The sequence below is a fragment of the Eptatretus burgeri genome, chromosome 12 (assembly GCF_056783735.1).
Source record: "Eptatretus burgeri isolate ZD-2024b chromosome 12, Ebu_testis_v1, whole genome shotgun sequence".
NCBI classification, from domain to species: domain Eukaryota; kingdom Metazoa; phylum Chordata; class Myxini; order Myxiniformes; family Myxinidae; genus Eptatretus; species Eptatretus burgeri.
This window is the reverse complement of record NC_140972.1, coordinates 66,059,318-66,083,041: the sequence shown is the minus strand read 5'-3', so window position 1 is coordinate 66,083,041 and position 23,724 is coordinate 66,059,318. Positions and strand designations below refer to the sequence as shown.

At 44.2% G+C, this 23,724-nt stretch overlaps 1 protein-coding gene across 3 annotated transcripts in view; it reads left to right on the top strand.

The window, feature by feature from the left end:
• The first annotated feature begins 900 nt into the window (after positions 1–900).
• The window catches only part of FAM193A (family with sequence similarity 193 member A), a 169,241-nt gene continuing 146,417 nt past the window's right edge, over positions 901–23,724 (top strand). For all 3 annotated transcript variants that reach the window (XM_085848318.1, XM_085848317.1, XM_085848316.1), the window contains exon 1: positions 901–1,283. In XM_085848318.1, coding sequence (XP_085704444.1) covers positions 1,077–1,283 — 207 coding nt within the window. In that variant the 5' untranslated portion in view covers positions 901–1,076. The remainder of the gene's footprint in view (positions 1,284–23,724) is intronic.

Genomic DNA, 23,724 nt, shown 5'->3' with positions numbered 1-23,724 from the left:
TACATGCATTTAATGGGGGATCTGAGCTAGTCCTATATTTAGTAGTCCAATAAGAGCCATTTCCGTAACAATATTGTGTATTTGTCCATTTTTTTTTAAAACAAAATCTTTGTCATTTTATGAAAAAAACTTTCTGATGACTCCGAACATGTTTATCCTGCACGTGATCATCTCTCCGAGAAAACGAAAATAAATAAACAAAGCAAAAGCCTGCTGCAGATTTTAGTTTGAATTCCCATTTTCATGCAGCAAATGACCTTTCGTAACAAGCATTTAATATTTATTTAATTGGTTACACACCACGCAGAAGTTGCGTCACGATTAGGCCCCGCCCCCTGTGACGCGCCGCTTCAAGACCAGCCTCCCCTCTCGCCCTCCGTCACGATTAGGCCCCGCCCCCTGTGACGCGCTGCTTCAAGACCAGCCTCCCCTCTCGCCCTCCGTCACGATTAGGCCCCGCCCCCTGTGACGCGCCGCTTCAAGAGCAGCCTCCCCTCTCGCCCTCCGGCACGATTGCCCCGCGACGCAGCGCCCTCTGTTGGATCCGAGAGGCCGACAAGACTTTATCCTGTGCTGTCGTGGAGTAATCTGTGACGGTTATCAAAACGATATATCATAGTCTGTTGAGAACATCGAAATATCCTCCCGTCAATGATTTAACAGTCATCACAAACAAATAAACGCAGACATTTTCTGTGGTTCACTGTGATAGTTTGTCACATTCTTGATGCTCTACCTTCATTAGCCCTGTTTTCCTCGACATCAAGATTATTTGGGGGCTTTTTTCGCTATAATCTTCCCTGAAAAATCACATTCTTTCTTTCTTTCTCCTTCCTTCCCGCTCTCCCATTTACCTCTTTTTTTTCCTACCCTTTTTTCCTCCTCCCACCCCTTTCCCCCTCCCTCTCACCCTCCCCCCGCCTCTCGTCCGCCACTCAGCGCCATATTTCCTTGCACAGCTTTTTGGATTTGGCCCGTTGCTCTTTCAGGCGATCTATCTTACACTCTCTCCCTCAACCATCCGCATTCAAAAATCGTTTCGTCATCCATTTATTTGGCTCGCTATCGGTTCCGACATGAGCCCGGCGGACGCGAAACGCGCTCGCAGACGCAGGAACAACAACCAGGGTAACAGCAGCACAAACAGCAGTAAACGTCCGAGCGGTAAGTCTCTGAGCCGCCAACACAAAATGTCTTCGCCTGCCAGCCACTGTAATGGGATGGACAACAACAGCAGCAGCGGGAACAACAGCAGCAGCAGCAACAGCAGTACGAACGGCGAGGTGAGGCGACTCTAGTCCTTTGAGGCCTCTGTCAGTGAGAGGTCGAACAGGCCTCGCCTCTTGGTTTCTTGTAATCTGTACACTGATGTCGCTGTGTCTGTGATGGGATTCTACACGGGGACGAGAAACATGGTCTGTGATATAATATTGTGTGGTGTGTGGTATTGTATTGTATTGTATTGTATTGCGTGTCGTGTGTGGTATTGTACGGTGTGTGGTAAAATTACTGTGTGCGGTTTGTGGTATTGTAGTGTGTGTGTGGTATTATAGTGTGTGTGGTATTATAGTGTGTGTGGTATTATAGTGTGTGTGGTATTATGCTGTGTGTGGTGTCTGGTATGGTATTATACTGTGTATAGTATTGTGTGGTATTGTACTGTGTTTGGTGTGATACTGTGTGTGGTATTGTACTGTGTGTGGTATTGTGTGGTGTGTGGTGTTATGCTGTGTGTGGTGTCTGGTACGGTATTATACAGTGTATAGTACTGTGTGGTGTGTGGTATTGTACTGTGTCTGGTATGATACTGTGTGTGGTATTGTGTGGTGTGTGGTATTGTGTGGTGTGTGGTATTGTACTGTGTCTGGTATTGTGTGGTGTGTGGTGTTATACTGTGTGTGGTGTTGTACTGTTTGTTGTGTTATAGTGTGTGTGGTGTGTGGTGTTGTACTGTTTGTTGTGTTATAGTGTGTGTGGTGTTATACTGTGTGCGGTGTGTGGTATTGTACTGTTTGTGGTGTTATACTGTGTCTGGTGTGGTATTGTACTGTTTGTGGTGTTATACTGTGTCTGGTGTGGTATTATACTGTTTGTGGTATTATACTGTGTGTGGTGTGTGGTATTGTACTGTTTGTGGTATTATACTGTGTGTGGTATTGTACTGTTTGTGGTGTTATACTGTGTGTGGTATTATACTGTTTGTGGTATTATACTGTGTGTGGTGTGTGGTATTGTACTGTTTGTGGTATTATACTGTGTGTGGTATTGTACTGTTTGTGGTGTTATACTGTGTGTGGTAGACAATTTCTGTCTCCGTCGTCTCACATACTGTGTGGTCTCACGTCTTATACGTACTGTGTGTAGTATTGTGTGGTGTGGTGGTGTGTGGTGTTATACTGTGTGTGGTATTTTACTGTTTGTGGTGTTATACTGTGTGTGGTGTGTGGTATTATACTGTGTCTGGTGTGGTGTTATACTGTGTGTGGTGTGGTAATATACTGTGTGTAGTGTGTGGTGTTGTAATGTTTGTGGTGTTATAGTGTGTGTGGTATTGTGTGGTGTTATACTGTGTCTGGTGTGGTGTTGAACTGTGTCTGGTATGATACTGTGTGTGGTATTGTGTGGTGTGTGGTGTTATACTGTGTGTGGTGTTGTACTGTTTGTGGTGTTATAGTGTATGTGGTGTGTGGTATTGTACTGTTTGTGGTATTATACTGTGTGTGGTGTGTGGTGTTATACTGTGTGTGGTGTGGTAATATACTGTGTGTATTGTGTGGTGTTGTAATGTTTGTGGTGTTATTGTGTGTGTGGTGTGTGGTATTATACTGTCTGGTGTGGTATTATACTGTGTGTGGTGTGTGGTATTGTACTGTTTGTGGTGTTATACTGTGTGTGGTGTGTGGTGTTATACTGGGTGTGGTATTGGGTGGTGTTATACTGTGTGGTGTGTGGTATTATACTGTCTGGTGTGGTGTTATACTGTGTGTGGTGTGTGGTATTATACTGTCTGGTGTGGTGTTATACTGTGTGTGGTGTGTGGTATTGTACTGTTTGTGGTGTTATAGTGTGTGTGGTGTTGTACTGTGTGTGGTGTGGTGATATACTGTGTATATTGTGTGGTGTTGTAATGTTTGTGGTGTTATAGTGTGTGTGGTATTGTGTGGTGTGTGGTATTATACTGTGTGTGGTGTGTGGTATTGTACTGTGTGTGGTGTGTGGTGTTATACTGGGTGTGGTATTGTGTGGTGATTGGTATTATACTGTCTGGTGTGGTGTTATACTGTGTGTGGTGTGTGGTATTGTACTGTTTGTGGTGTTATAGTGTGTGTGGTCTTGTACTGTGTGTGGTGTGGTAATATACTGTGTGCACTGTGTGGTGTTGTAATGTTTGTGGTGTTATAGTGTGTGTGGTATTGTGTGGTGTGTGGTATTATACTGTCTGGTGTGGTATTATACTGTCTGTGGTGTTATACTGGGTGTGGTATTGTGTGATGTTATACTGTGTGGTGTGTGGTATTATACTGTCTGGTGTGGTGTTATACTGTGTGTGGTGTGTGGTATTATACTGTCTGGTGTGGTGTTATACTGTGTGTGGTGTGTGGTATTGTACTGTTTGTGGTGTTGTACTGTCTGTGGTGCATGTTATACTGTGTGTGGCTTGTGGTATTGCAGTGTGCACTGCATGTGGAGTTGCGGTGCGCGTGACATTTCGGTGTGTGTGACGTTGCAGTGCGTGTGGAGTTGCAGTGCATGTGGAGTTGCAGTGCGTGTGTAGTTGCGGTGCGCGTGACATTTCGGTGTGTGTGACGTTGCAGTGCGTGTGGCGTTGCAGTGCGTGTGGTGTTGCAGTGCGTGTGGGGTTGCAGTGCGTGTGGAGTTGCGGTGCGCGTGACATTTCGGTGCGTGTGGTGTTGCAGTGCGTGTGGCGTTGCAGTGCGTGTGGAGTTGCGGTGCGCGTGACATTTCGGTGCGTGTGGCGTTGCAGTGCGTGTGGCGTTGCAGTGCGTGTGGCGTTGCAGTGCGTGTGGCGTTGCAGTGCGTGTGGCGTTGCAGTGCGTGTGGCGTTGCAGTGCGTGTGGCGTTGCAGTGCGTGTGACGTTGCAGTGCGTGTGGCGTTGCAGTGCGTGTGACGTTGCAGTGCGTGTGGCGTTGCAGTGCGTGTGGAGTGTGGCATTGCACTGCTTGTGGCGTATTACCCTTGCACTGTGTGTGGCAGTACTGCGTGTGGCATGTCGGTGTTGCACAGTGTGGCGTGCGGTGTTGCACTGCATGTGGTGTGCAGCATTGCACAGCATGTGGCATTGCACTCCATCCAGCATTTCACTGTGGTGTGTTGTGTGCTTTGTGTTGTGTGCTCTGGAGTGTTGTGTACTGTGCTGCGGTGTGTTGTGATATGTTGTATAGTTCAGTGTGGGATCGTGTGATGTTATGTGATGTGATGTGATGTGTAGCCTGGTGTGCTATGTGGTGTGTTGGTTTCAGTCAGTCAGTCTGTGCTCTCAGGCTGAAGAAACAACTTTAGGTTGCAATGAATAACTCGATGCTCTTCTAAAGCTAACACCATCTCAACGTCGGGGTACACTGCATGATTTATTTATGATCGAATGAGCTACATACTGGGAATGGTATGGGTGCTGCATCATACTACATCCCCAAATCATGACTGCTTTGGTGGCATGCCTGGTTTGTGGTGTGCACTTGCTGGAACAGTGTAGGAACAACAACCAGAACCTTGAAAATTCGCTCATTCGGCCTTGAGCATACCAGCTTAAAGTTGGGTCACATGAGGCATGTGATGTTGGTGACGTTCCCCATCACATCATTGTGTCTGTGTCTTCTCTTTCCGAGTTGTTTGATGATGACCTCCATGGTATGGAGGTGAAAAAATATCCATGACTGCCACATGTTAAGGCCTGGTCACACCTTGACGTTTTAGCCAACGTATGCCGATTTTTGAATTTTTTTTCTAAAACGCTGGCACACGTTGAATACGTTATGGGTAAGTTTTGATAACATTGAGAGCACGCTGAAAAACACTGCCATACGTCGTTGTACGTTGGCTTTAAACGTTGTACTTTTCGGTTGTCCTCAAATTTTTTCATGCTTGAAATTTCACGACGTATGCCGGCGTATGACTCACACGTTCCGCTACGCTGGCCACAAGTTGTATGCACGGTCTGCGATCGTTGACAGACGTCAACACATGCTACTTGTAAGTTAATCATAAGTTGAGACACGCCGAGGTAATGTTTAGCGTACCCGAAACTTATTTCTAACCTATGATTAACGTGTTGTTGGCACGTTACGCGATCGTTGCCACACATCGACAGACGTTACTTTTAAGTTACTCATAGGCTGAAAGACGTCGGTATAATGGATCGTCCTTGCGTCAGCGTCCACGGCCACGGCCAGGACACTTATTTGCAGCATTCTTCAAACTTATCTTCGGCATGACGAGGATGTTCACACTTCGATGTCTAGCTTGGCTATGATTCCAATTGTCCATCGGCAGCGTCTATTTAAAATAGTCGAGTTTGAGCGTTTTAACACGTTCAGAAGAAACGCTTCAAATTTCCAAACCCCAGCGTTAAAAAACAAAGGCGAGTGACAGCAATTTAAATCGTTCATTGTAAACAATGAAAATAGCAGAGTGGTACCGTTTAAAAGTCGTTGAGTGTAAAAAAAATCCAATTGTTGAGCGCAAGCGTCTACTTTCAATCGTGGAGATGCAGCCATTTAAATCGTTGAGTGGCAGCCTATGAACCTACCCGTGGACACGCGGACGCAAGGAGGATCCATCATAACCCACACCCTCCCCCTCACACTCACCTACTACTGCCAACATGAACAAACTAATACGAATACTAATACTAATACTAATACTGATACTGATACTGCTGACATGGACATCGACTCAAAAAGGAACTCGAAAACACTGTTGGGTTCCCCTTTTATGAGCAGCATTTTTATATACCAATTCCCAAAACCGCTGGGAACACGTCTTTATATGGCAGTTGTAAGCTAGAAACACGTTCATTTTTTTTTTTTGTCGACCAGAAGACGTCATTGGAATACGTCGACATACGTCGATGTGTGTTGGGACTACGTAAAGAATTGGTTCAAAGCACGTCAAACATAAGTTAGAAATAAGTTTCGCGTAAAAAAGACATTACCGCGACGTGTTTCAACTTATGAGTAGCTTATAAGTAGCCTTTGTGGACGTGTGTAAGCGTCCACATATCGTGTGTACAACTTATCCCCATCGCATGCGGAACGTGTGTCATACGCCGAGTACGTCGTAAAATTTTGAACATGTTTAAAATTTCTTGACGTACTCTACTTACTACGACGTATGATAGCGTACTTTAGCGTTCTACTCACGTATACCAAACTTACTCATACCGTATTTGACGTGCCCCCAACGTTTTAGACACATTTTTCTTAGGTCGGCATACGCTGGCAAGATCGCCAAGGTGTGACCGCGATGTTGTCACTTCCATTTCTACGGCAGTTATGATTCGAATCGTTGTGCGTCAGCCTTTTAATAGGCTACGTCACGACATCGTCGGCGATGCGTGCAACGCGCTATGCCTGAATTAGACTATCGTTGGGCATAGGTTGTGTAGGCCGACAACAGGTTCAGCATTCGTTGGTATAAGTTATCTATAACACAACGAAACGTTCTGTGTCCATGACTAATATGTTATGCATACGACCAACTCGTTATGAATACGTCCGAATCTTTAAAAAAAAACATCAAAAGTTCAACGTCAGCCAGCGTTTTACATACATTTTAATACGTTGCCATCGCTGGCTAAAACGTCAAGGTGTGACCGGGCCTTTAAGGAGTTCAACATTTCACTATAAAGCATCTGAAGAATGTATAACGGCCACAGTATTTTATGGAACACTCTGTTGTGTCTGGTAATATCTCACATTCGTGACCGTCAAAGTGTTGGCCACAGCTACTTTCTTGTTAACAAAACCAGACGTTATGGTGGTATCATTTGCAGCAGATGCTTGGTGTTGGTTTTAATGGTTAGGGTAGTGGGCTTGGGATCCTCGGGTCCTGAGTTAAAATCCCATTCAGCTGTTGAATTACTACCAGGTGGGGTTGACGCTGCCTCCCATCATTCTGAGGTCAGCAAAATGAGTAACAGCTTACTGGGATTATTAAGCCACTTGAGTATCCTGCGTCGGAGTGGCGACCCGCCCAGGATTGTGTCCCAATGGCCCAGGAGACTGTTTGTTTCGACAGCACCAATGCTCTGTACAGAGTATGGTCCCAATGGATGGATGGATTTGCAACTACTGAAGTACAGTGTTTGCAAACATTAAAAATATGGTTCAGCTCTACAACTCCAGAAAAATATTTTTTCTTATACGTGATTGTTTCTGGCCATGATGGAGTTTTAACTACTTCGCTGGTGCTTCATAACCTCCACCACCAAAGGTGAAAGAGGATATGTTTTCACCCCCTTTCTGTCTGCTTGTGTGTTTGTGTGCAAGATATCTCAAAAAGTTGTGGATGGATCCAGATGAAATTTTGTGGACAGGTTCGGTGTGTGACAAGGTCGAACTGATTAGATTTTGGTGAAGATCTGGATCCGGATCCGACTACGAGGAAATTTTAAGTGATTCTTCACCATTTAGAGATAGGGCTAAAATGATGTATAGCAGGATATCTCAAAAAGTTGTGGACGGATTCTGATGAAACTTGGTGGACACATTCCATGTGTGATGAGGAAGAATTGATTCAATTTTGGTGAAGATCTAAATTAGGATCTGATCATTTTTTAAGTGATGCTTCACCATTGAGAGAAAGGGCGAAACCAATATATAGCACGATATCTCAAAATGTTGTGGACAGATTCGGATGAAACTTGATGGACAGGTTGGGTGTGTGAGAAGGAAGAATTTATTCGATTTTGGTGAAGATCTGGATCCGGATCCGACTGCAAGAATTTAAGTGATTCTTCAACATTGAGAAATCGGGCTAAAAACGATATATTGCACGATATCTCAAAAAGTTGATGACTGATTCAGACGAAACTTGGTGGACACATTGGGTGTGTGACCACAACAAATTTCTTCGATGATGGTGAAGATCCAGATCCGTATCTGGATACGAGAATTGTTTAATTTTTAAAGTGATTCTTCACCATTGAGAGATAGGGCCAAGAACAATATATTGCATGATATTTCAAAAATGTATTGGGCCCGCTATGTTCTCGTGGATCAGGCATTGCATGGCGGAAGTATGCGCTCCACCGAGTGCCCTTCTAGTTACCTCTGTCACCGAAGGTGGAAGGAGGTTATATTTTCACCCCTCTCTGTGTGCAGGATATCTCAATAAGTTATGGACAGATTTGGATGAAACTTGGTGGATAGGATGGGTGTGTGACCATGCCGAATTTATTTGATTTTGGTGAAGATCCGGATCTGGATCCGGCTACGAGAATTTTGAAGTGATTCTTCACCATTGAGAGATAGGGCTAAACCGATATATGGCACGCTATCTCAAAAAGTTGTGGATGGATTCGGATAAAACTTGGTGAACACGTTGGGTGTGTGACAATAAAGAATTGATACAACTTTGGTGAAGATCCGAATCTGAATCCGGATACGAAATTCTTTGATTTCAAAGTGATTCTTCACCATTGAGAGATCAGGCCAAAAACGAGATATAGCATGATATTTCAAAAATCTATTGGGCCCGATATGTTCTCGTGGATCAGGCATTACATGGCAGAGGTAAGCGCTCTCCCGAGTGTCCTTCCAGTTACCTCCGCCACCGAATGGTGAAGGAGGTTATGTTTTCACCCATTTCTGTATATTTGTTTGCTTGTTTGTCTGTTCGATTTTGCAAGTACTGTTTTTTTGTCAGTCGATTTTGTTATTTTGCCTGTCTGTCTGTCTGTCTGTCTGTCTGTCTATCTGTTTATCGCCTTGAGGTCACTAATTTTAACCGATCTTCACAAAACTTCACTACATGGTAGTGTTTGTCTTAAGGAAGGAGCCGATTAATTTTGAGGTCAAAAGGTCAACAATTTAGGTGGTGTTTCTAAAATTCTCAATTTTCATCCCATTGACTTGAAATTTGAACAGGATTTATAATTTGGATCACTGAATTCAATCACCAATTATTTTGGAGGTCCACATCGGTGGCATTTCTAAAATTGTCAATTTCTATCCGATTCACTTGAAATTTGAAGAGGAGTTGCATATTCGGTCATTGAATTCAACCAGCAATTATTTTCTGGATCTTGCAAGTGTCATGCTCTGCACAATGTCTTCTTGTTTGTGTACAAGATATCTCAGAGTTGTGGACGGATCCGGATGAAATTTGGTGGGCAGGTTGGGTGTGTGGCAAGGATGAACTGATTAAATTTTTGTGAAGATCTGGATCCAGATCTGACAACTACAATTTTTAAAGTGACTCTTCACCATTGAGAGATAGGGCTAAAAATTATACATAGCATGATATCTCAAAAAGTTGTGGACGGATTCGGATGTATCGGGCTAAACTGATCATTGGCACGACATCTCAAAAAGTTGTGGACGGATTGGGATGAAATTTGGTGGGCAGGTTGGGTATGTGACAAGGATGAAAAGATTCAAATTTGGATCTGGATACGAGAATTTTTTAATTTTTAAAATGATTCTTCACCATTGAGAGATAGGGCCAAAAACTATATACAGCATGATATTTCAAAAATGTATTGGGTCTGATATGTTCTCGTGGATCAGGCATTGCTTGGCGGAGGTAAGCGCCCTACCGAGTGCCCTTCTAGTTTTTCCTGTTTTACAAAAACCTGCGTTACCCTTTTAATAAAGGACATGCACATTAACATTGGTGGTGAATTTTGCACCATGACTTGGTAAAGATGATGACATGAGGTTTGCTCCCTTATACTTTGCCTCCCCCTTTCTCAAAGAGACTGTCCTGGAGACTATGGGAGAGGTGTGTGTCTGTACGCCTCTCTGAGCATTTTTTTTTTTTTTTTTTTTGTATACCTTGGTCGAGGCTCGTATGAGAGCTAACACACAACTCACAGCAAGGAGGCATGAGACAAGAGGGGCGGGAGTGGAAGGGACAAAACATTGGGGAACAGACACAGGTGAACTGTGGAAGGGAGAGGGATGGGGATGGGACGGGGAACATGGCGAGGAGAAGATGGACATTACAGGGACTTTCAGGAAGGAAAGCAGGAGAATTGAAGGAAGTGGGCTTGGGTGGATTATCGGGGGTAGAAAAGATCGAGGATTTGGATGGGGGAAGATAAGAGGTGGTGGTGAACAGCTGTTTTGAAAGCCTGGAGGGAAGAATGGGAAAGAATAGAGTGAGGAAGTTTATTCCAAAGGCGGGAAAAAAGAGGAATGAAAGAGTGAAGATGAGCAGTGATTCGTGATTTTGGTAGTTTTACCAGAAGGGGGTTGTTGGCGGACCTTGAGCGCCCTGTGGAAATGTGGTTGGGACAAATCGCAGAGAGAGCAGGGGGGGCAAGGCTGGACAGGAGTCGGTAGAAGACAGAAAGACCACCGACCAACCTGCGGTGATTGAGTGAGAGGCCCAAAGACTCAGCTTCATTGCGGGAGATGCCAATGATCTTAAAAGCCCTGGTTTCGACAGCGTGAAGTCGAGAAAGGTGGGGGGCAGGAGCACCAGCCCAGAGGGGAGAGCAGTACTACATCAGGCTACGGACAAAAGCTTTGTAAGTGGTCAGGAGCTCAAGAGGGCCGAGGAAGGACTTTGCACGACGGAGGATTCCCAGTCGGCGACTGGCTTTTGAGGCAAGGTTGGAAATGTGACTTTCCCAGGAAAGGTCATGGCAGATAGTGAGACCCAGAAGCTTGAAAGAAAAGACTTCTTCCAGAGGATTGTTGAGAAAGTGGATGGGGGGGTTTTGTAAACGGTCCTTTCGAAGAGACATAGTGAGAGTGTGAGATTTGTCTGGATTGAAAGACATGTTCCACGTGTTGGACCAGTTTGTGATTTTATCCAGATCTGCAGTGAGCGAAGAAGCTGCTGCTTGCCGGTCTGAGGGATGACAGATGGTACGGCAGAGGGTGGAGTCATCGGCAAAGAGAAATAGAGGATTTTCCAGAGAGTCGGAGAGATCATTGATGAAAACCAGAAAAAGAACAGGGCCCAGAACGCTACCTTGAGGAACTCCAGCCGGCACAGGAAGAGGGGATGAAAGAACTCCATTTAGGGCCACACGTTGACTGCGACAGGAGAGGAAGTCTGCGAGCCATGAGTGGAGATGGCCTTATACCATGGGAAGAGAGTTTGGTGAGTAGGGCAGGGTGCCAGACTGTGTCAAAAGCACGTGATATGTCCAGGGATACGGCTCGGATTTCCTGTCTGGCATTGAGGACCTCCATCCATTGATGGGAGAGCAGTAGCAGCATATCCAGGGTAGAGTGACCTGGTCTGAAACCAAATTGATGATTGGAAATCAAGCCATTGGAGAAGAGGAAGGATTTCATGTCTGAAGCGATGATGGATTCCATCGCCTTGCTGATGATTGGGAGAAGGCTGATTGGTCTGTAGTTACAGGGATCTGTTTTTGCACCTTTTTTATGCAGGGCAGTGATGTTAGCAGATTTCCAAGCAGATGGCAGATGACCTTGGGCAAATGAGAGGGTGAATAGAACAGAGAGAGGGTGAGCAAGAGCAGAAGAGCAGGCTTTGAGGACACGTGGGCTGATGCCGTCTGGACCGGTTGCAGAATCTGACTCGAGGTTTGAAAGCAAGCTCTCCACCTTGTCAGGAGAAAAGGATACAGAGTCCAGGGACAGTTGGGTGCGACTGGGTAAAGTGGGTAGAGATAGTGATGGGTTTGGGACACAAGATTTAGCTGCAAACACCGAGTTTAGACATTCAGCTTTGTCACGTGTGGAATCAGCAGTGCGGCCATTTGAGGTAAGGGAGGGATGGAGGGGGAACATACACCAGAAACGGATTTGATTAAACGCCACCAGGATTTTGAGGAGGGAGAGAGGTTTGAGAGTTCAGACTTGAGATGAGAAAGATGTTGTTTTCTGGCTCTCCTGAGGGTAGATACACACTTGTTCCGAGCTTTGTGGAAAGAACTGAGATTGCCCTCAGTTGGGTTTGCTTTCCATGAGGCAAAGGCAAGTTGTTTCAGGACAACTGCCTCGCCACAAGCTTCAGTAAACCAAGGGCGGGAGGAAGGGTAAGACAGCTGAACACGAGAGGGGATAAATCTGTGCATGAGGGAGAGCAAGTTTCTTTGAAAGAATTCCCAGGATGAGTTGATGTTTGAGAAAGTAGTGATAGGAGACCAGTCTGTAAGTTTGATGGCTGCTCGGAGACCCTGCCAGTCGGCTTGAGTGAAATGCCAGACTCGACGGCGGTGAGGTGGTTCTCTGATAACAGCCAGAGAGATGTCCACTTTAACAAGGACGTGGTCAGAAGAACCAATTGGAGCGAAGGAAGAGCAGCAGATATTGTCAGGGAAATTTGTCAAAATCAGATCCAGAAGAGATGGAGTACCATTGATTGAGATCCGGGTCGGGAAGTTGACCGATTGAGTCAGTCCCAATGAGTCACAGAAAGCTTTTGCTGATGTCCCATGGCAGGTGAGAGAGGTACCCACACCTAGCCAACTGGCGTGATGACAATTGAAGTCACCATATAAGAGGAAGAGAGTTTGGATGAGAAGATAGAAGATGGTCCATGTTTTCGGAGAGTGAGGTGTAGATGGAGTCATCACTGTTCGGTGGACGGTACAGTACACATATAAACATGAGGTGGGAGTGGAGGGGAAGCCGAAGCCAGAGGTATTCCTGGGGGTGTGGGGGAGTGAGAGCAGTGCAGGGAGAGTGAGGAATAGAGTCTTTGATGAAGAGAGCAACACCTCCACCAGGACGAGGCTCAGGTCTGTCATACCGTAAGAGGGAGTAACCAGGGAGAGATACTTGGGAGTCAGACACGTCTTGGGAGAGGAAAGTTTCTATTAGGCAGATAATGTCTGGTTTGTCAGTGGCAACCTGCATGGAAAGATCTGAAAGGTTTGAGCGAAGGCCCCGGATATTTGAGGTCCACACTTTTAATGAAGAGGTAGGGGAGGAGGCTTTGGGTGCAGGAGGTGGAGGGGGCAGGGGAGGGTAGGACGAGGGACGAGGGGGGGAGGTAAGGAGGGTTGCTGAAGGAGTGTGGGGTATTGCAGAATAGCGAGGGGAGGGGGCCGAATGAGGAGGAGAAAAGGCTCTGTGGTGCTGGGAGAGAGGGGGGACAAGAGACAAGGAAGATTGCAGTTGAGGATTTGAGGAGGTGGAGTGAAGAGATGGAGGTGAGAGGGCAGTGGAGGGAGGCAGGTTGGTGGATGAGAGGCGGCAACTTAGAGAAGGACCAGTGAGGGCCTGAAATGTCGGAGAAAGGTGAGGGGGGAATTTTTGAAAGAGGTGAGAGGGAGGCTTGGAGGGAGAAGAGTGGGATGGTTGCTTTGAGAGTGAGAGTGAGGGGTGAGGGGGGTGAGTTGGCACTGAAGTTGGAAAAAAAGAATGGTTGATGGAAAGCGAGCATCCATGGCAAACTGTGGTTTTTAAAAGTTTTAGGTCAGAGATGCGATTTAACACAATTCTTGATGGATGCAATGAAGGCGAATTCAGAGCATGGAGAGAAGAAGCGCTGTAATAGTTGGATTAAATAGTCCGAGCATAGATCTATTTTGTTATCAATCCACCATATGATCTGTATATCTTGGTGAGGCACTGCATTGCTACTCAGTCTTGTTATTGTTGAAATTTATATGTCACAAATATCATCGTGACATTCATGGTCCATATTAACTTTGATCATGGATATATAGTAAAATGTTTTTGTGGTTTCGGCTCTTTTTGCATTCATTCCATGATTTGGCTCTTTTTTTTTTGTATACAATGTATACAATTTTGTATACATTCCTCTCTCGTTTGAGAGCTAAAAGGACACTCGGTGGCTCTAAGGGCTTTGCAAGAAATTGTCAACCAATTATTGTTGATGAAGCTTTAAGGTATAACCAGAGCTGTCCACGACTGGTGTTAATGTAAACCTTTGCAAATCGAGGTGAACCTCACACATGTTTCTCCCTTATAGTTAGGGAATTTTAGCAAATTGTATTGACCATCTGTGAAAAAATTGCTTACCAAAATATTAGTCAGGAGGCCCAATGCAGAATAGTGTACGACCCTGCTGATTCCGTGTTAGAATAGTGCAACAGGTGTAAATTGACTGTCCAGACACACAGAAACGTGAATCAACTTGTTGCCAACTCTGGATATGGATAGTATGGCCGCCATGACAGTTTACAAAATGGTCGCCATTAAATACACTTTTCGTCATATTTCAGCCGCAAATTGACATGAAATTACAAAATTAGGGTCGATTTCCATGTTTTTGAGCATGCCTGAGCTGATGGGAGTATAGAAAAAAACATTGCTCCATCCATTTTCTAAAAATAATATGACTTGTTTTTCACTATATTATTTTTAAAGAAATGTTCAGGCTCGAATTAGAATGTCTGATTATACAAACCACAATCAATGAATTTTACAACTTTGCTATAAAATGAACCTAAACTACATAACTGTGTGTTTTTCTGTTACCCAGGACTAACTGAAAAATGAAAGCCGCAAGATTTCTCACAGGGGGTTCAAGGGATCGAGAAGAAGAAGAGCATGTAGACTGGAATAAATGCTTTATTTGCCAGGACAGTTCAAAAACTAGCAAATCAACGCCACTTCGAAAGACTACAATCGTTGGTGTGAAAACTGTAGCTGAATGTTGCAAAGAAAGAGAGAAATATAATGACGCTAAATATGTTGACTCATTCTCAAGAATCAGAAAATATTCTGTACTGGAGCACGTCGAAAAGATTCAATGGCACAAATTCTGCTATAGTGACTTTACTCACGCACAAAAAATAGACAGACTGAAGTCAAGGATTCAGCCACAATCTGTGACTTACGTAGAAGAGATACCCACAACATCAGGTTCCTCAGAGAAATACCATGTCCCAAAGTCACTAAGATCCGCGCACAGCGCTATGGATTGGTCAAAATGCGCTTTCTGCCAGACTGACATTCCTGGAAAAGCTGGTGTCCTGACAAATGTTGAATTTGATCACACATCATCCAGGATGCTTAGTTTGGCCCAATTTGACCCCACCATGCGTCACAGGTTTGCAGGTGTTTCAGACTTGATGGCAGCTGAAGGTAAATATCACCTCAAGTGTTATGTTTCTTTTCGCAGAAAGTATAAAAAGGAGAGTGGAGAGAAAAACCAGTCTCCTGAAAGCATCTGTTTCAGAAATGTGATGAACCAGCTTGAGAAAGAGCTGCAGAAGGGACATGTGTTTACCCTGAAAAACATCTGGGAACACTACAGCATGCTGTTATTGAATGATTTTGGAATTGAGGCTGGAGCCTACAAAAGCTACAATTTCAAGCAGAAAGTGGAGGTTCACTTTGGTAGTGACAAGGTGACATTCGTGCAGCCATTGGATGTCACAAAACCCCTCATAGTTGCGTCCTCAACTGTGACAAAGTTTGCCATGAGAACCGCCGTGAATGATTTATCTGAAGAAGGTGAAAGTTCTGAAGAAGATGAATTGGCCCAGTGCAGTCTGCCTCATCATGAGAACGAAATCCTTAGCTGGATCTTCAGAGTGGGCATAAAGATTTACAGTGACGTAAAACACTCTCCAGGGCATAGCATTATCGGTGGACTGAACACAGAAAATGCAGAGCGAATTGTACCTGAAACCCTGTACATGCTTGTAAAGCTTCTTTGTGGTGGTGACAGCACTGACAAGATGGACAATTAAGAAGCGGATGAGACAGATACCAAGAACAAAGTTCTGAGCATCTGCCAAGACATTATTCATGTGGCTTCAGGAGGCAAAAAACTGACACCCAAACACCTGGGCCTTGGCCTTGCTCTTCAAGAGAAGAGCCTTGGAATCTGAACCACATCTACCTGCACCTGAGAACTGTGGGTGGGAACAGGTCATCAAAGATGGCAACGAGACATTTCAGCTGCGACTCATGACTGCACAGCCTATTACTGCTTACTGTGTAGAACTGACGACATGCAAATGCCGTGGGTCATGCTCAACTCGACGGTGCAAATGTACACGGAATGGACTGCCTTGCACGAAAGCATGTGGATGCAAAGCCCTTTGTAGGAACCCATTCAGTGTACAAGCCGATCAATAGCTCTGAAAATTGTACTTGGGTGTTCTCACAACACTTTTCTCTTCTGCAAAGCAACGTAATTTTGTGTTAGAAAGAATCTGACAGCTGTTGAAATAACCTTTGACTGACTGTAAACCCATCTCCATCAATAGTGCTAAACATTTTCTTTTTCACATTTGTTGCTCGTATGTGCATTTTCAATTTCGTCTTTAAGTTGTCAATTATGTGAAAAGTTGTGATCCAGTACAAAAATAAAGCACAAAATAGTGTTCCTCGTGTCAGATTACATAGTATCTCACAATCATGACAAATTTCTGGCTAGTACAATTTGCAGTAAGAAAAAGACTAAATCTGATGGCGGCCATTTTGATTACTGTCATGGCGGCCATAATATTCAGATGCAGACTTGGCAACAAGTGGAACTAGACTTGGTCATGCCTAGACTCTTCAAAAACACCAGTTGCACCATTCTAACATGAAATCAGCAGCGAACCTATTTTCTAGGCTAGCTACAGATTTTGGCTTCTAGACTATATTTCTTCAATAACGTTTTCATCTAGGTGTCCACTAACACCTATCAATTAGTGCAAACCCAAATCCTTGTGGAAAATTCTGGGAAGGCAATCAAAGTTCGGGTGCTCAGAGGGCCTGCGCGAAAAAATCGGAAAATTAACTTTTGCCAATATTGACTTGTGGGATGTCTAACTAGGGGTTTTCTAGGGTGTTAGAAAAACCATTATTTTTGAGAGAAAAAACACTGCTTGATCATATAAAATGTATTTTATTGACATTTTTAACAGAATTGTGCTCAATGTAAATGTTGCTTCGTCAGCTTTTACAACCTTATTCATCAAACTCCCCAGTATCTTCCTCACTCCTCTAATCATCCAGCTGGTTTATGTTCAGGCAAGAGTTACCATGACAGATGCCGCAAGCAGAAATACACTTGACTCCTTGCTTTTTACAGCAGCACCTGAGTGAGCTGCAGTCCCCCGCACAGTTGCAGCACGGCAAACGTCAGGAGGTAGTCTGGTGCAATGGGGTCTGTAGAAGGGACTGGTGCATATCCTTGCTCAGTGAGTTGCCATCCATAGTCTCGGGCATCCACCGATGGACTTTGCAGCATCAGCCAGTCTCTAGTCTGGTGGTAAGCTCGGAGAGAGTGCTGTGCTGTAGCTCCTGTTGTCGGGGGGAGTTTCTCAGGTTTTATGCTCCCAGTAGCAGCTCGCTTGCTGAAGATGTCGAATCTCAAGTCTTCCAAGTCTTTGGAAGATTTCCCATGGAACATGAGCATGAAAAGATCACAGCCTGCTTTAATGATATCACCTTTCTCAGCTTGGATGTCCATAAACACGTCCATTGCCCTCTCTGCTTCATCAGTCTTGCAGAGCTTGCTTAGCAAAGTTGGTTTGCTAAACCAAAAAATTGCAGACTGTATCGCAGCCAGAGAAGCTGTGCAAGAAGATGAGATATCTCTGGGAGGGCCTCCTGGATATTTCCGACATCGTAAGATGTTTCTTTGGCTGTCGTGACGAAGATCGGATGGTCTGCAACATGATGAATCAGCATAACCAGGACGTCTGTGTCCTCAGCCCTCACCTCAATAGGGGACTCTCTTGCCTCATCTGGAGCTGCACGGACGATGCAGGTGTCGGCATCATCGGAGCATTGCTGTACACTGATTCCATTCCGACTAAATGTCTCAGCAAGGAGCAGAACGAGCTGGGCTTTGTTGTTCTTGTTATCGAGGAACTTTTCTCTTGCAATGATGATTTTGAGATCCAGACGAATCTGAATGTCACAGCATGCATTCTTTGTTCGTCTCAAGTGATCATGGTCCTTGGTGGAGCTGCCATATCCGTCAAAGACCACCGTTATCCGGAGGCGATGGCTCCCCATAGACTTCACAAACTAGAGGTAGCTCTCGGCAACATCCTTCCAAGTAGGGTTAGCCTCCCGCTTGACATTGTGCAGGAGCCACCCACCATCAACCACAAGGCTTGTGCAGGGGGGTTGTTCGACAGGTGCCACACATGCCTTCAGGGACCTTGCTAGGGCAGCCTTGTCTGGCTTTCGCAACTTTTGATTTTTGTCAAACAGAGACATCGGTTTTGGCGTCAACTCAAAGCGCAGAGCTTCTTTGGTCTTGACTTCACGCTCACTGTTGACAATGAGGCGGTTGAATAGCTTCAGTGAGTCAATGACCAGCTTTTCGCCATTGACTTTGGGTCCAGATCTGAGGGTTGCAAGTGATTTGACCTTGTGTTTGGTTACCATTGCATCCACAACAGTTTTCCCATCCATCTTAGCCTGTATGGCTCTGCCAACTTCTTCTGCTTGATCAGCCTTGACTTGGTCTTCAGGAGTGCTGCTGAACCCAGTTGAGGACACCAGAGTCTTCTTGTCCCGTGGCATTGAAAGGGTTGACTTCCTCCAACCACCCAACTATGGTGTTTACAGCATCGTTATCTCTCTTCATTTGGGCTCTTTTAACGTCGGTGTGGACAGGTACTCAACGCCGCATCGCCCACAAGCTCAGAATGTGATAAGATCCGTGGGTGGCCTTTATTGGAGACTTTTGAGAGCGTGTGCTTTTCAATCCCGGAACCACCACAGATGAAACACCTCAAGCCAGGTTCAGTCACATCCTTGTCCATACTGTCCTAAAAAATAAGACTTTTTTTTGTAAACAACAGACAGGACATGAAATTTTTACACAAAACAGACAGAACACACATACAGTGATGTGTTTTAACATTAATAGGTCCACTCTACGTTGAATATATTCAACTTCTATTGAGTCCGGTACACAATAATTTTATAGCAAAAAGCTCTTCGCTAACGTCAGCTAACACAGAGAATTCTACTGAGCATGAGCACAAGTATAACCAACAATATAGCAGTGGTTTCAAAAATGTTGTATGCTGGTTTCAGCACAATTTGAACAATCTGAATCAATTGAGCCAAATTACCGCAAAACACAGTCTGAGATATCTAAAATGTATCATATCAATATTTTACGGCCAGGGATTCATTTTTCCTCAAATCTAATGGTTGGAATCAATTCAGCACCACAAAAAACCCCTAGTTAGACATCCCACAAGTCAATATTGGCAAAAGTTAATTTTTCCGATTTTTTTTTATTTTTCGTGCAGACCCTCTGAGCACCCAAACTTTGATTGGCTCCCCAGAATTTTCCACAAGGATTTGGGTTTGCACTAATTGATAGGTGTTAGTAGACACCTGGATGAATACGTCAGTGAAGAAATTTTTGGTAAGCAATTTTTTCACAGATGGTCAATACAATTTGCTAAAATTCCCTAACTATACCTCATTCCTTCTAGTTTGGGTTTTGTGAAGTTGTGTGTATAATGCTTTCTTTTATTGTCCTTGGTAGTTTGCTTGCCTTTTTCTTTCTGTATGTGTTATTAATTTGTGTGGTGTGTGGTACGTGGCATGTTTGATTATTATTATTTTTTTGACCCTGAAAACTTTTCACAATGCAGTTCTGTTTTCTTCTTTAATGAAAGATTATCTTGGTTTTTAGTCTTAAATAGTTTGTAATTCATCAGCCCATGATGAGATGTTGTCACAAAACTTTTGATGCATTTTGGTGCACATTGAAGGAATGTTGGAAAAACAGACGTCAAAAAAACGCAGACCATTGTTTTTGTTTTTGATTTTTATTTTTATATGCATGATTGAGGCTCATGGAAGAGCTAAAGCAGAATGGAATGAACAAAAGGCACAGCAACGAACGGATCATGATCCATAGAGGTTGGACAAAAATGTTATCAAAGCTTTTTCACCTGAAATGTCTTCATTGGTGGTATGTCTCATCAGAAAAAAAACCTCCACCCGAATCCACCCATTGGAAATCTCGTTTTGACGTCAAATCCAAGATGGCCGAGATTGTACAGGTGCAAAACTTAAAATGGACCTAATTTTGGAAAGAAACAACATAGAAACACTTTTAAGGTTTCATTTTTAACTAATTTGAAGACTCCCGTTCATTTCGTGAAATTTTCGGAACCATTAGAGCTCTAGTTATGCCGAGGTATGTGCAATGTATGTCCGGCATGTACGCAGCACCTACGGATGTGCACTGGTTGTGTTTGATGGGTATCACAGCTCCACTACTAAGGACAAAGCTCATCGCCGTAGGACAGGCAGCGACATTGGTGCTTCAGTCTCAGTTTCTGCAGAAATGCGTCTAACCATGAGTAAGAAAGCTTTCCTTGCCACCACATCAAACAAGCAGGCCCTCATCAACCTCCTTGCAGAGGATATGGTCAGAGCAGACATCACCGTTGAGCATGCAGAAGGGGATGCTGACTACAAGATCTGTATGCTGGCATGTTTGTATGCGAAGAACAGTCAAACAGCCGTTGTCGCAGAAGATTCTGATGTATTTCAGTTGATGATGCATCATGCTGATGCAACAGATAACAATGACAACTTGTACATGGTGACCGCAAAACAGATGGTGTGCATCACAACGTTGAAGAAGAAACTGGATCCTGCCCTCTCGGAAAGTCTACTCTTCCTGCACGCTTTCAGTGGGTGTGATACCACATCAAGGCCAGTGGAATCGGCAAAGTGACTGTTTTTACGAAGTATGCAGCACTGAGCAAGTCAGCCACCGTTTTTATGTCTCCGTCTTCATCGAAACAGGACATCGAACAGGCAGGAGAAGATGCCATGCTGGAGATATATGGGTGCACTACATCACTAAGCCTCAACGCAGCAAGGGTGACGAAGTTCCTATTGAAGGTAGCTACTTCTACACAATATGTATCTCCAGAAAAGCTTCCGCCAACGAGTGACGCAGCCACCTTTCATAGTCATCGGACTTATCACCAAGTGCAGGGATGGCGTGGCAATGATATCGCCTCTGCAGTTTGGGGTTGGAAAGCCACTCCCGGTGGTCTTGTGCCCATCAGGATGACTCAGCCAGCAGCACCAGAGCGACTCCTCAAGTAATTCGGTGCAATTGTGGTGGCCAGTGTGACAAAAAACATGCACCTGCCGCAAGAATGGACTACAGTGCACACCAGCTTGTGGCCAATGCAGGGGAATAACATGCATGAATGTGCCACATGTGGACAATCAGGATGATGATGACCAGGATGTAGATCTCAATAATAATACAATGGATTGACATTGCAATTTGACTCATACAATATCATTTAAGTGATCAGGCATAGTAAACTTTGTTATTAGACACCTTAACACGGGTTTCAAAATAATGTCACTGCAAGGTCACAAAATCTGTTTGGATTCTTACTTATATGGTTAAATTTGGCTATGATTATGATCTCGATGCCAATTTCATAAATAGGTGAATGGAAATCTTGAAAGAGTCCATTGAAAATGATACATCCAATGTACTTTATTTTGAGTCGATATGCATCATTTTGATCAAATTCAGGGTCAAATTAGGATAAAATTTGACCTTGACCTTGAATTTATCACATGATCTAGATATCCAATCACCTCAAAACTATTACTAAATGAATGAGCATCTTAATGGTATATGTGGCAATAACAACCAATATATTTTATCAATAACTATCATTTTGGTATAACTCAATACAATTTCAGTCAAATTTAACGTTGCTTCGGTCAAGTTTAACGTTGATCTTGACCTTGACACATGACCTTGATATCTAACGATCTTATAAGTATCACTAAACGAATGGGGGTCCTCAACTTAGTTAAAAATGACACCTTAAAAGTGTTTCTTTGTTGTTTCTTTCCAAAATTAGGTCCATTTTAAGTTTTGCACCTGTACAATGTCGGCCATCTTGGATTTGAGGTCAAAACGAGGTTTCCCATGGGAGGATTCGGGTGGGGGTTTTTTTCTGATAAGACATATCGCCAATGAAGTCATTTCAGGTGAGAAAGTTTTGATAACATTTTTGTCCAATCTAAATCGTTCATTGCTTAGACTAAAATGGAAAGTTGGAAACACCAGTAGCAGCGTAAAGTGAGAGTGAGATCAAGGGGAGGGGGAGAAGGACACATGGGGATAAACAAGCTCCATGCAAGCTGAAACACGGCAAAAAGGGTGGGATTAAAACAGAAATGCAACAAACCAACTGACAAACAAAAAGAGGTGAGGGAGAAAGTGGAAAAAAAAATCACAATAACTTGTTAAAGGGAGTGCTTGGGAATATGTTAATTTGCGGTAGAAGTTATTAATTTATTTATTTATTTATTCGTATGCAGCCTGCAGCTGCTTGGCTGCATCATTTTCTGGGGCCACTGCTGTTCCACTGATGCAATTCCCCCTGTTACCAGCATGCTGGGACTTATTTCGCCAACCTCGGAACAATGACAGGTTGAGCCAGGTGTTGATTCAACGGAACACGCTGGGACTTATTTCGCCAACCTCGGAACAATGACAGGTTGAGCCAGGTGTTAATTCAACGGAACAACAGGGGCTTGAAATCAAGACTCTAAGATCTTAAGCCAGCCGCTTTAACTGTTAAGCCAACACCAGGCTTCGGTAGAAGAGATCATGAGTATGGATGCAGGGTGACCAGAGTTAGTGGTGAACAGCCGTATTGAAGCCCTGGAGGGAAGAATGAGACTGAACATACTGGAGATGTTGGTTCTCCATGCGAGAGAAAGGAGGAAAAATATGAGTGATGTGAGCTTTGCGCCTGGATTTCTGGAGTTTAACAAGAAGAAGGTTACTGGAAGTGGACAGAGCTAAGAGAGGGTAGAGGTGCAAGACCAAATAGGAGGCAGTGGAATACAGAGAGGCCACCAACCTGACGGTGATGTGAAAGTAACAGGCCTAGACAATCAACGTTATTGTGGGAATTCCCAATTATTTTGAGGGCCTTGCTTTCCATGGCCTCAAGAAGGGTAAGGTGTGAGGCAGCGGTGCCAGACCAAAGAAGAGAGCAGGACTCCTTCATTCTGCGAATGAAGGCCTTGTAGGTTATCAAAAGTTCTGATTGGCAAAGGAAAGACCTTGCATGATTGAGGATGCCCAGCTTTTGAGGCCATCTTGAAAATATGGCCTGCCCAAGAAAGATCATGGCTGATGGTGAAGCCCAAACATTTTAGTGACAACCTCTTCAAGTGGTTTGTTTTGGAAGTAAATCGGAGAATTTTCCAGACTTTCCTTTCAGAGAGAAAGAGTGAGAGTCAGAGTGTGAGATTTGTCAGGGTTGAAATAAATATTCCAAGTGTTGCATCAGCTTCTGATTCTATCAAGGTCTGCAGGATGTTGCAGCAGAGGGTGGAGTCATTACCAAAGTGATTGGCAAGATTTTCCAGGTAATCAGAAAGATCACTGTTTCATATGAGGAACAAGACGGCCCAGAGCACTGCCTTGGGGTACTCCATCGTTGACGGGGAGAGATGAGAGGATCTCGTTAAGGGCTACATGTTTACTACGAGTGTGGAAGAAGTCAGAAAGCCATGTGTGGAGTTGGCCTTGGATGCCTTAAGCAGAGAGTTTGGAGAGCAAGGAAGGTTGCCAAACTGTATCAAATGCGTGAG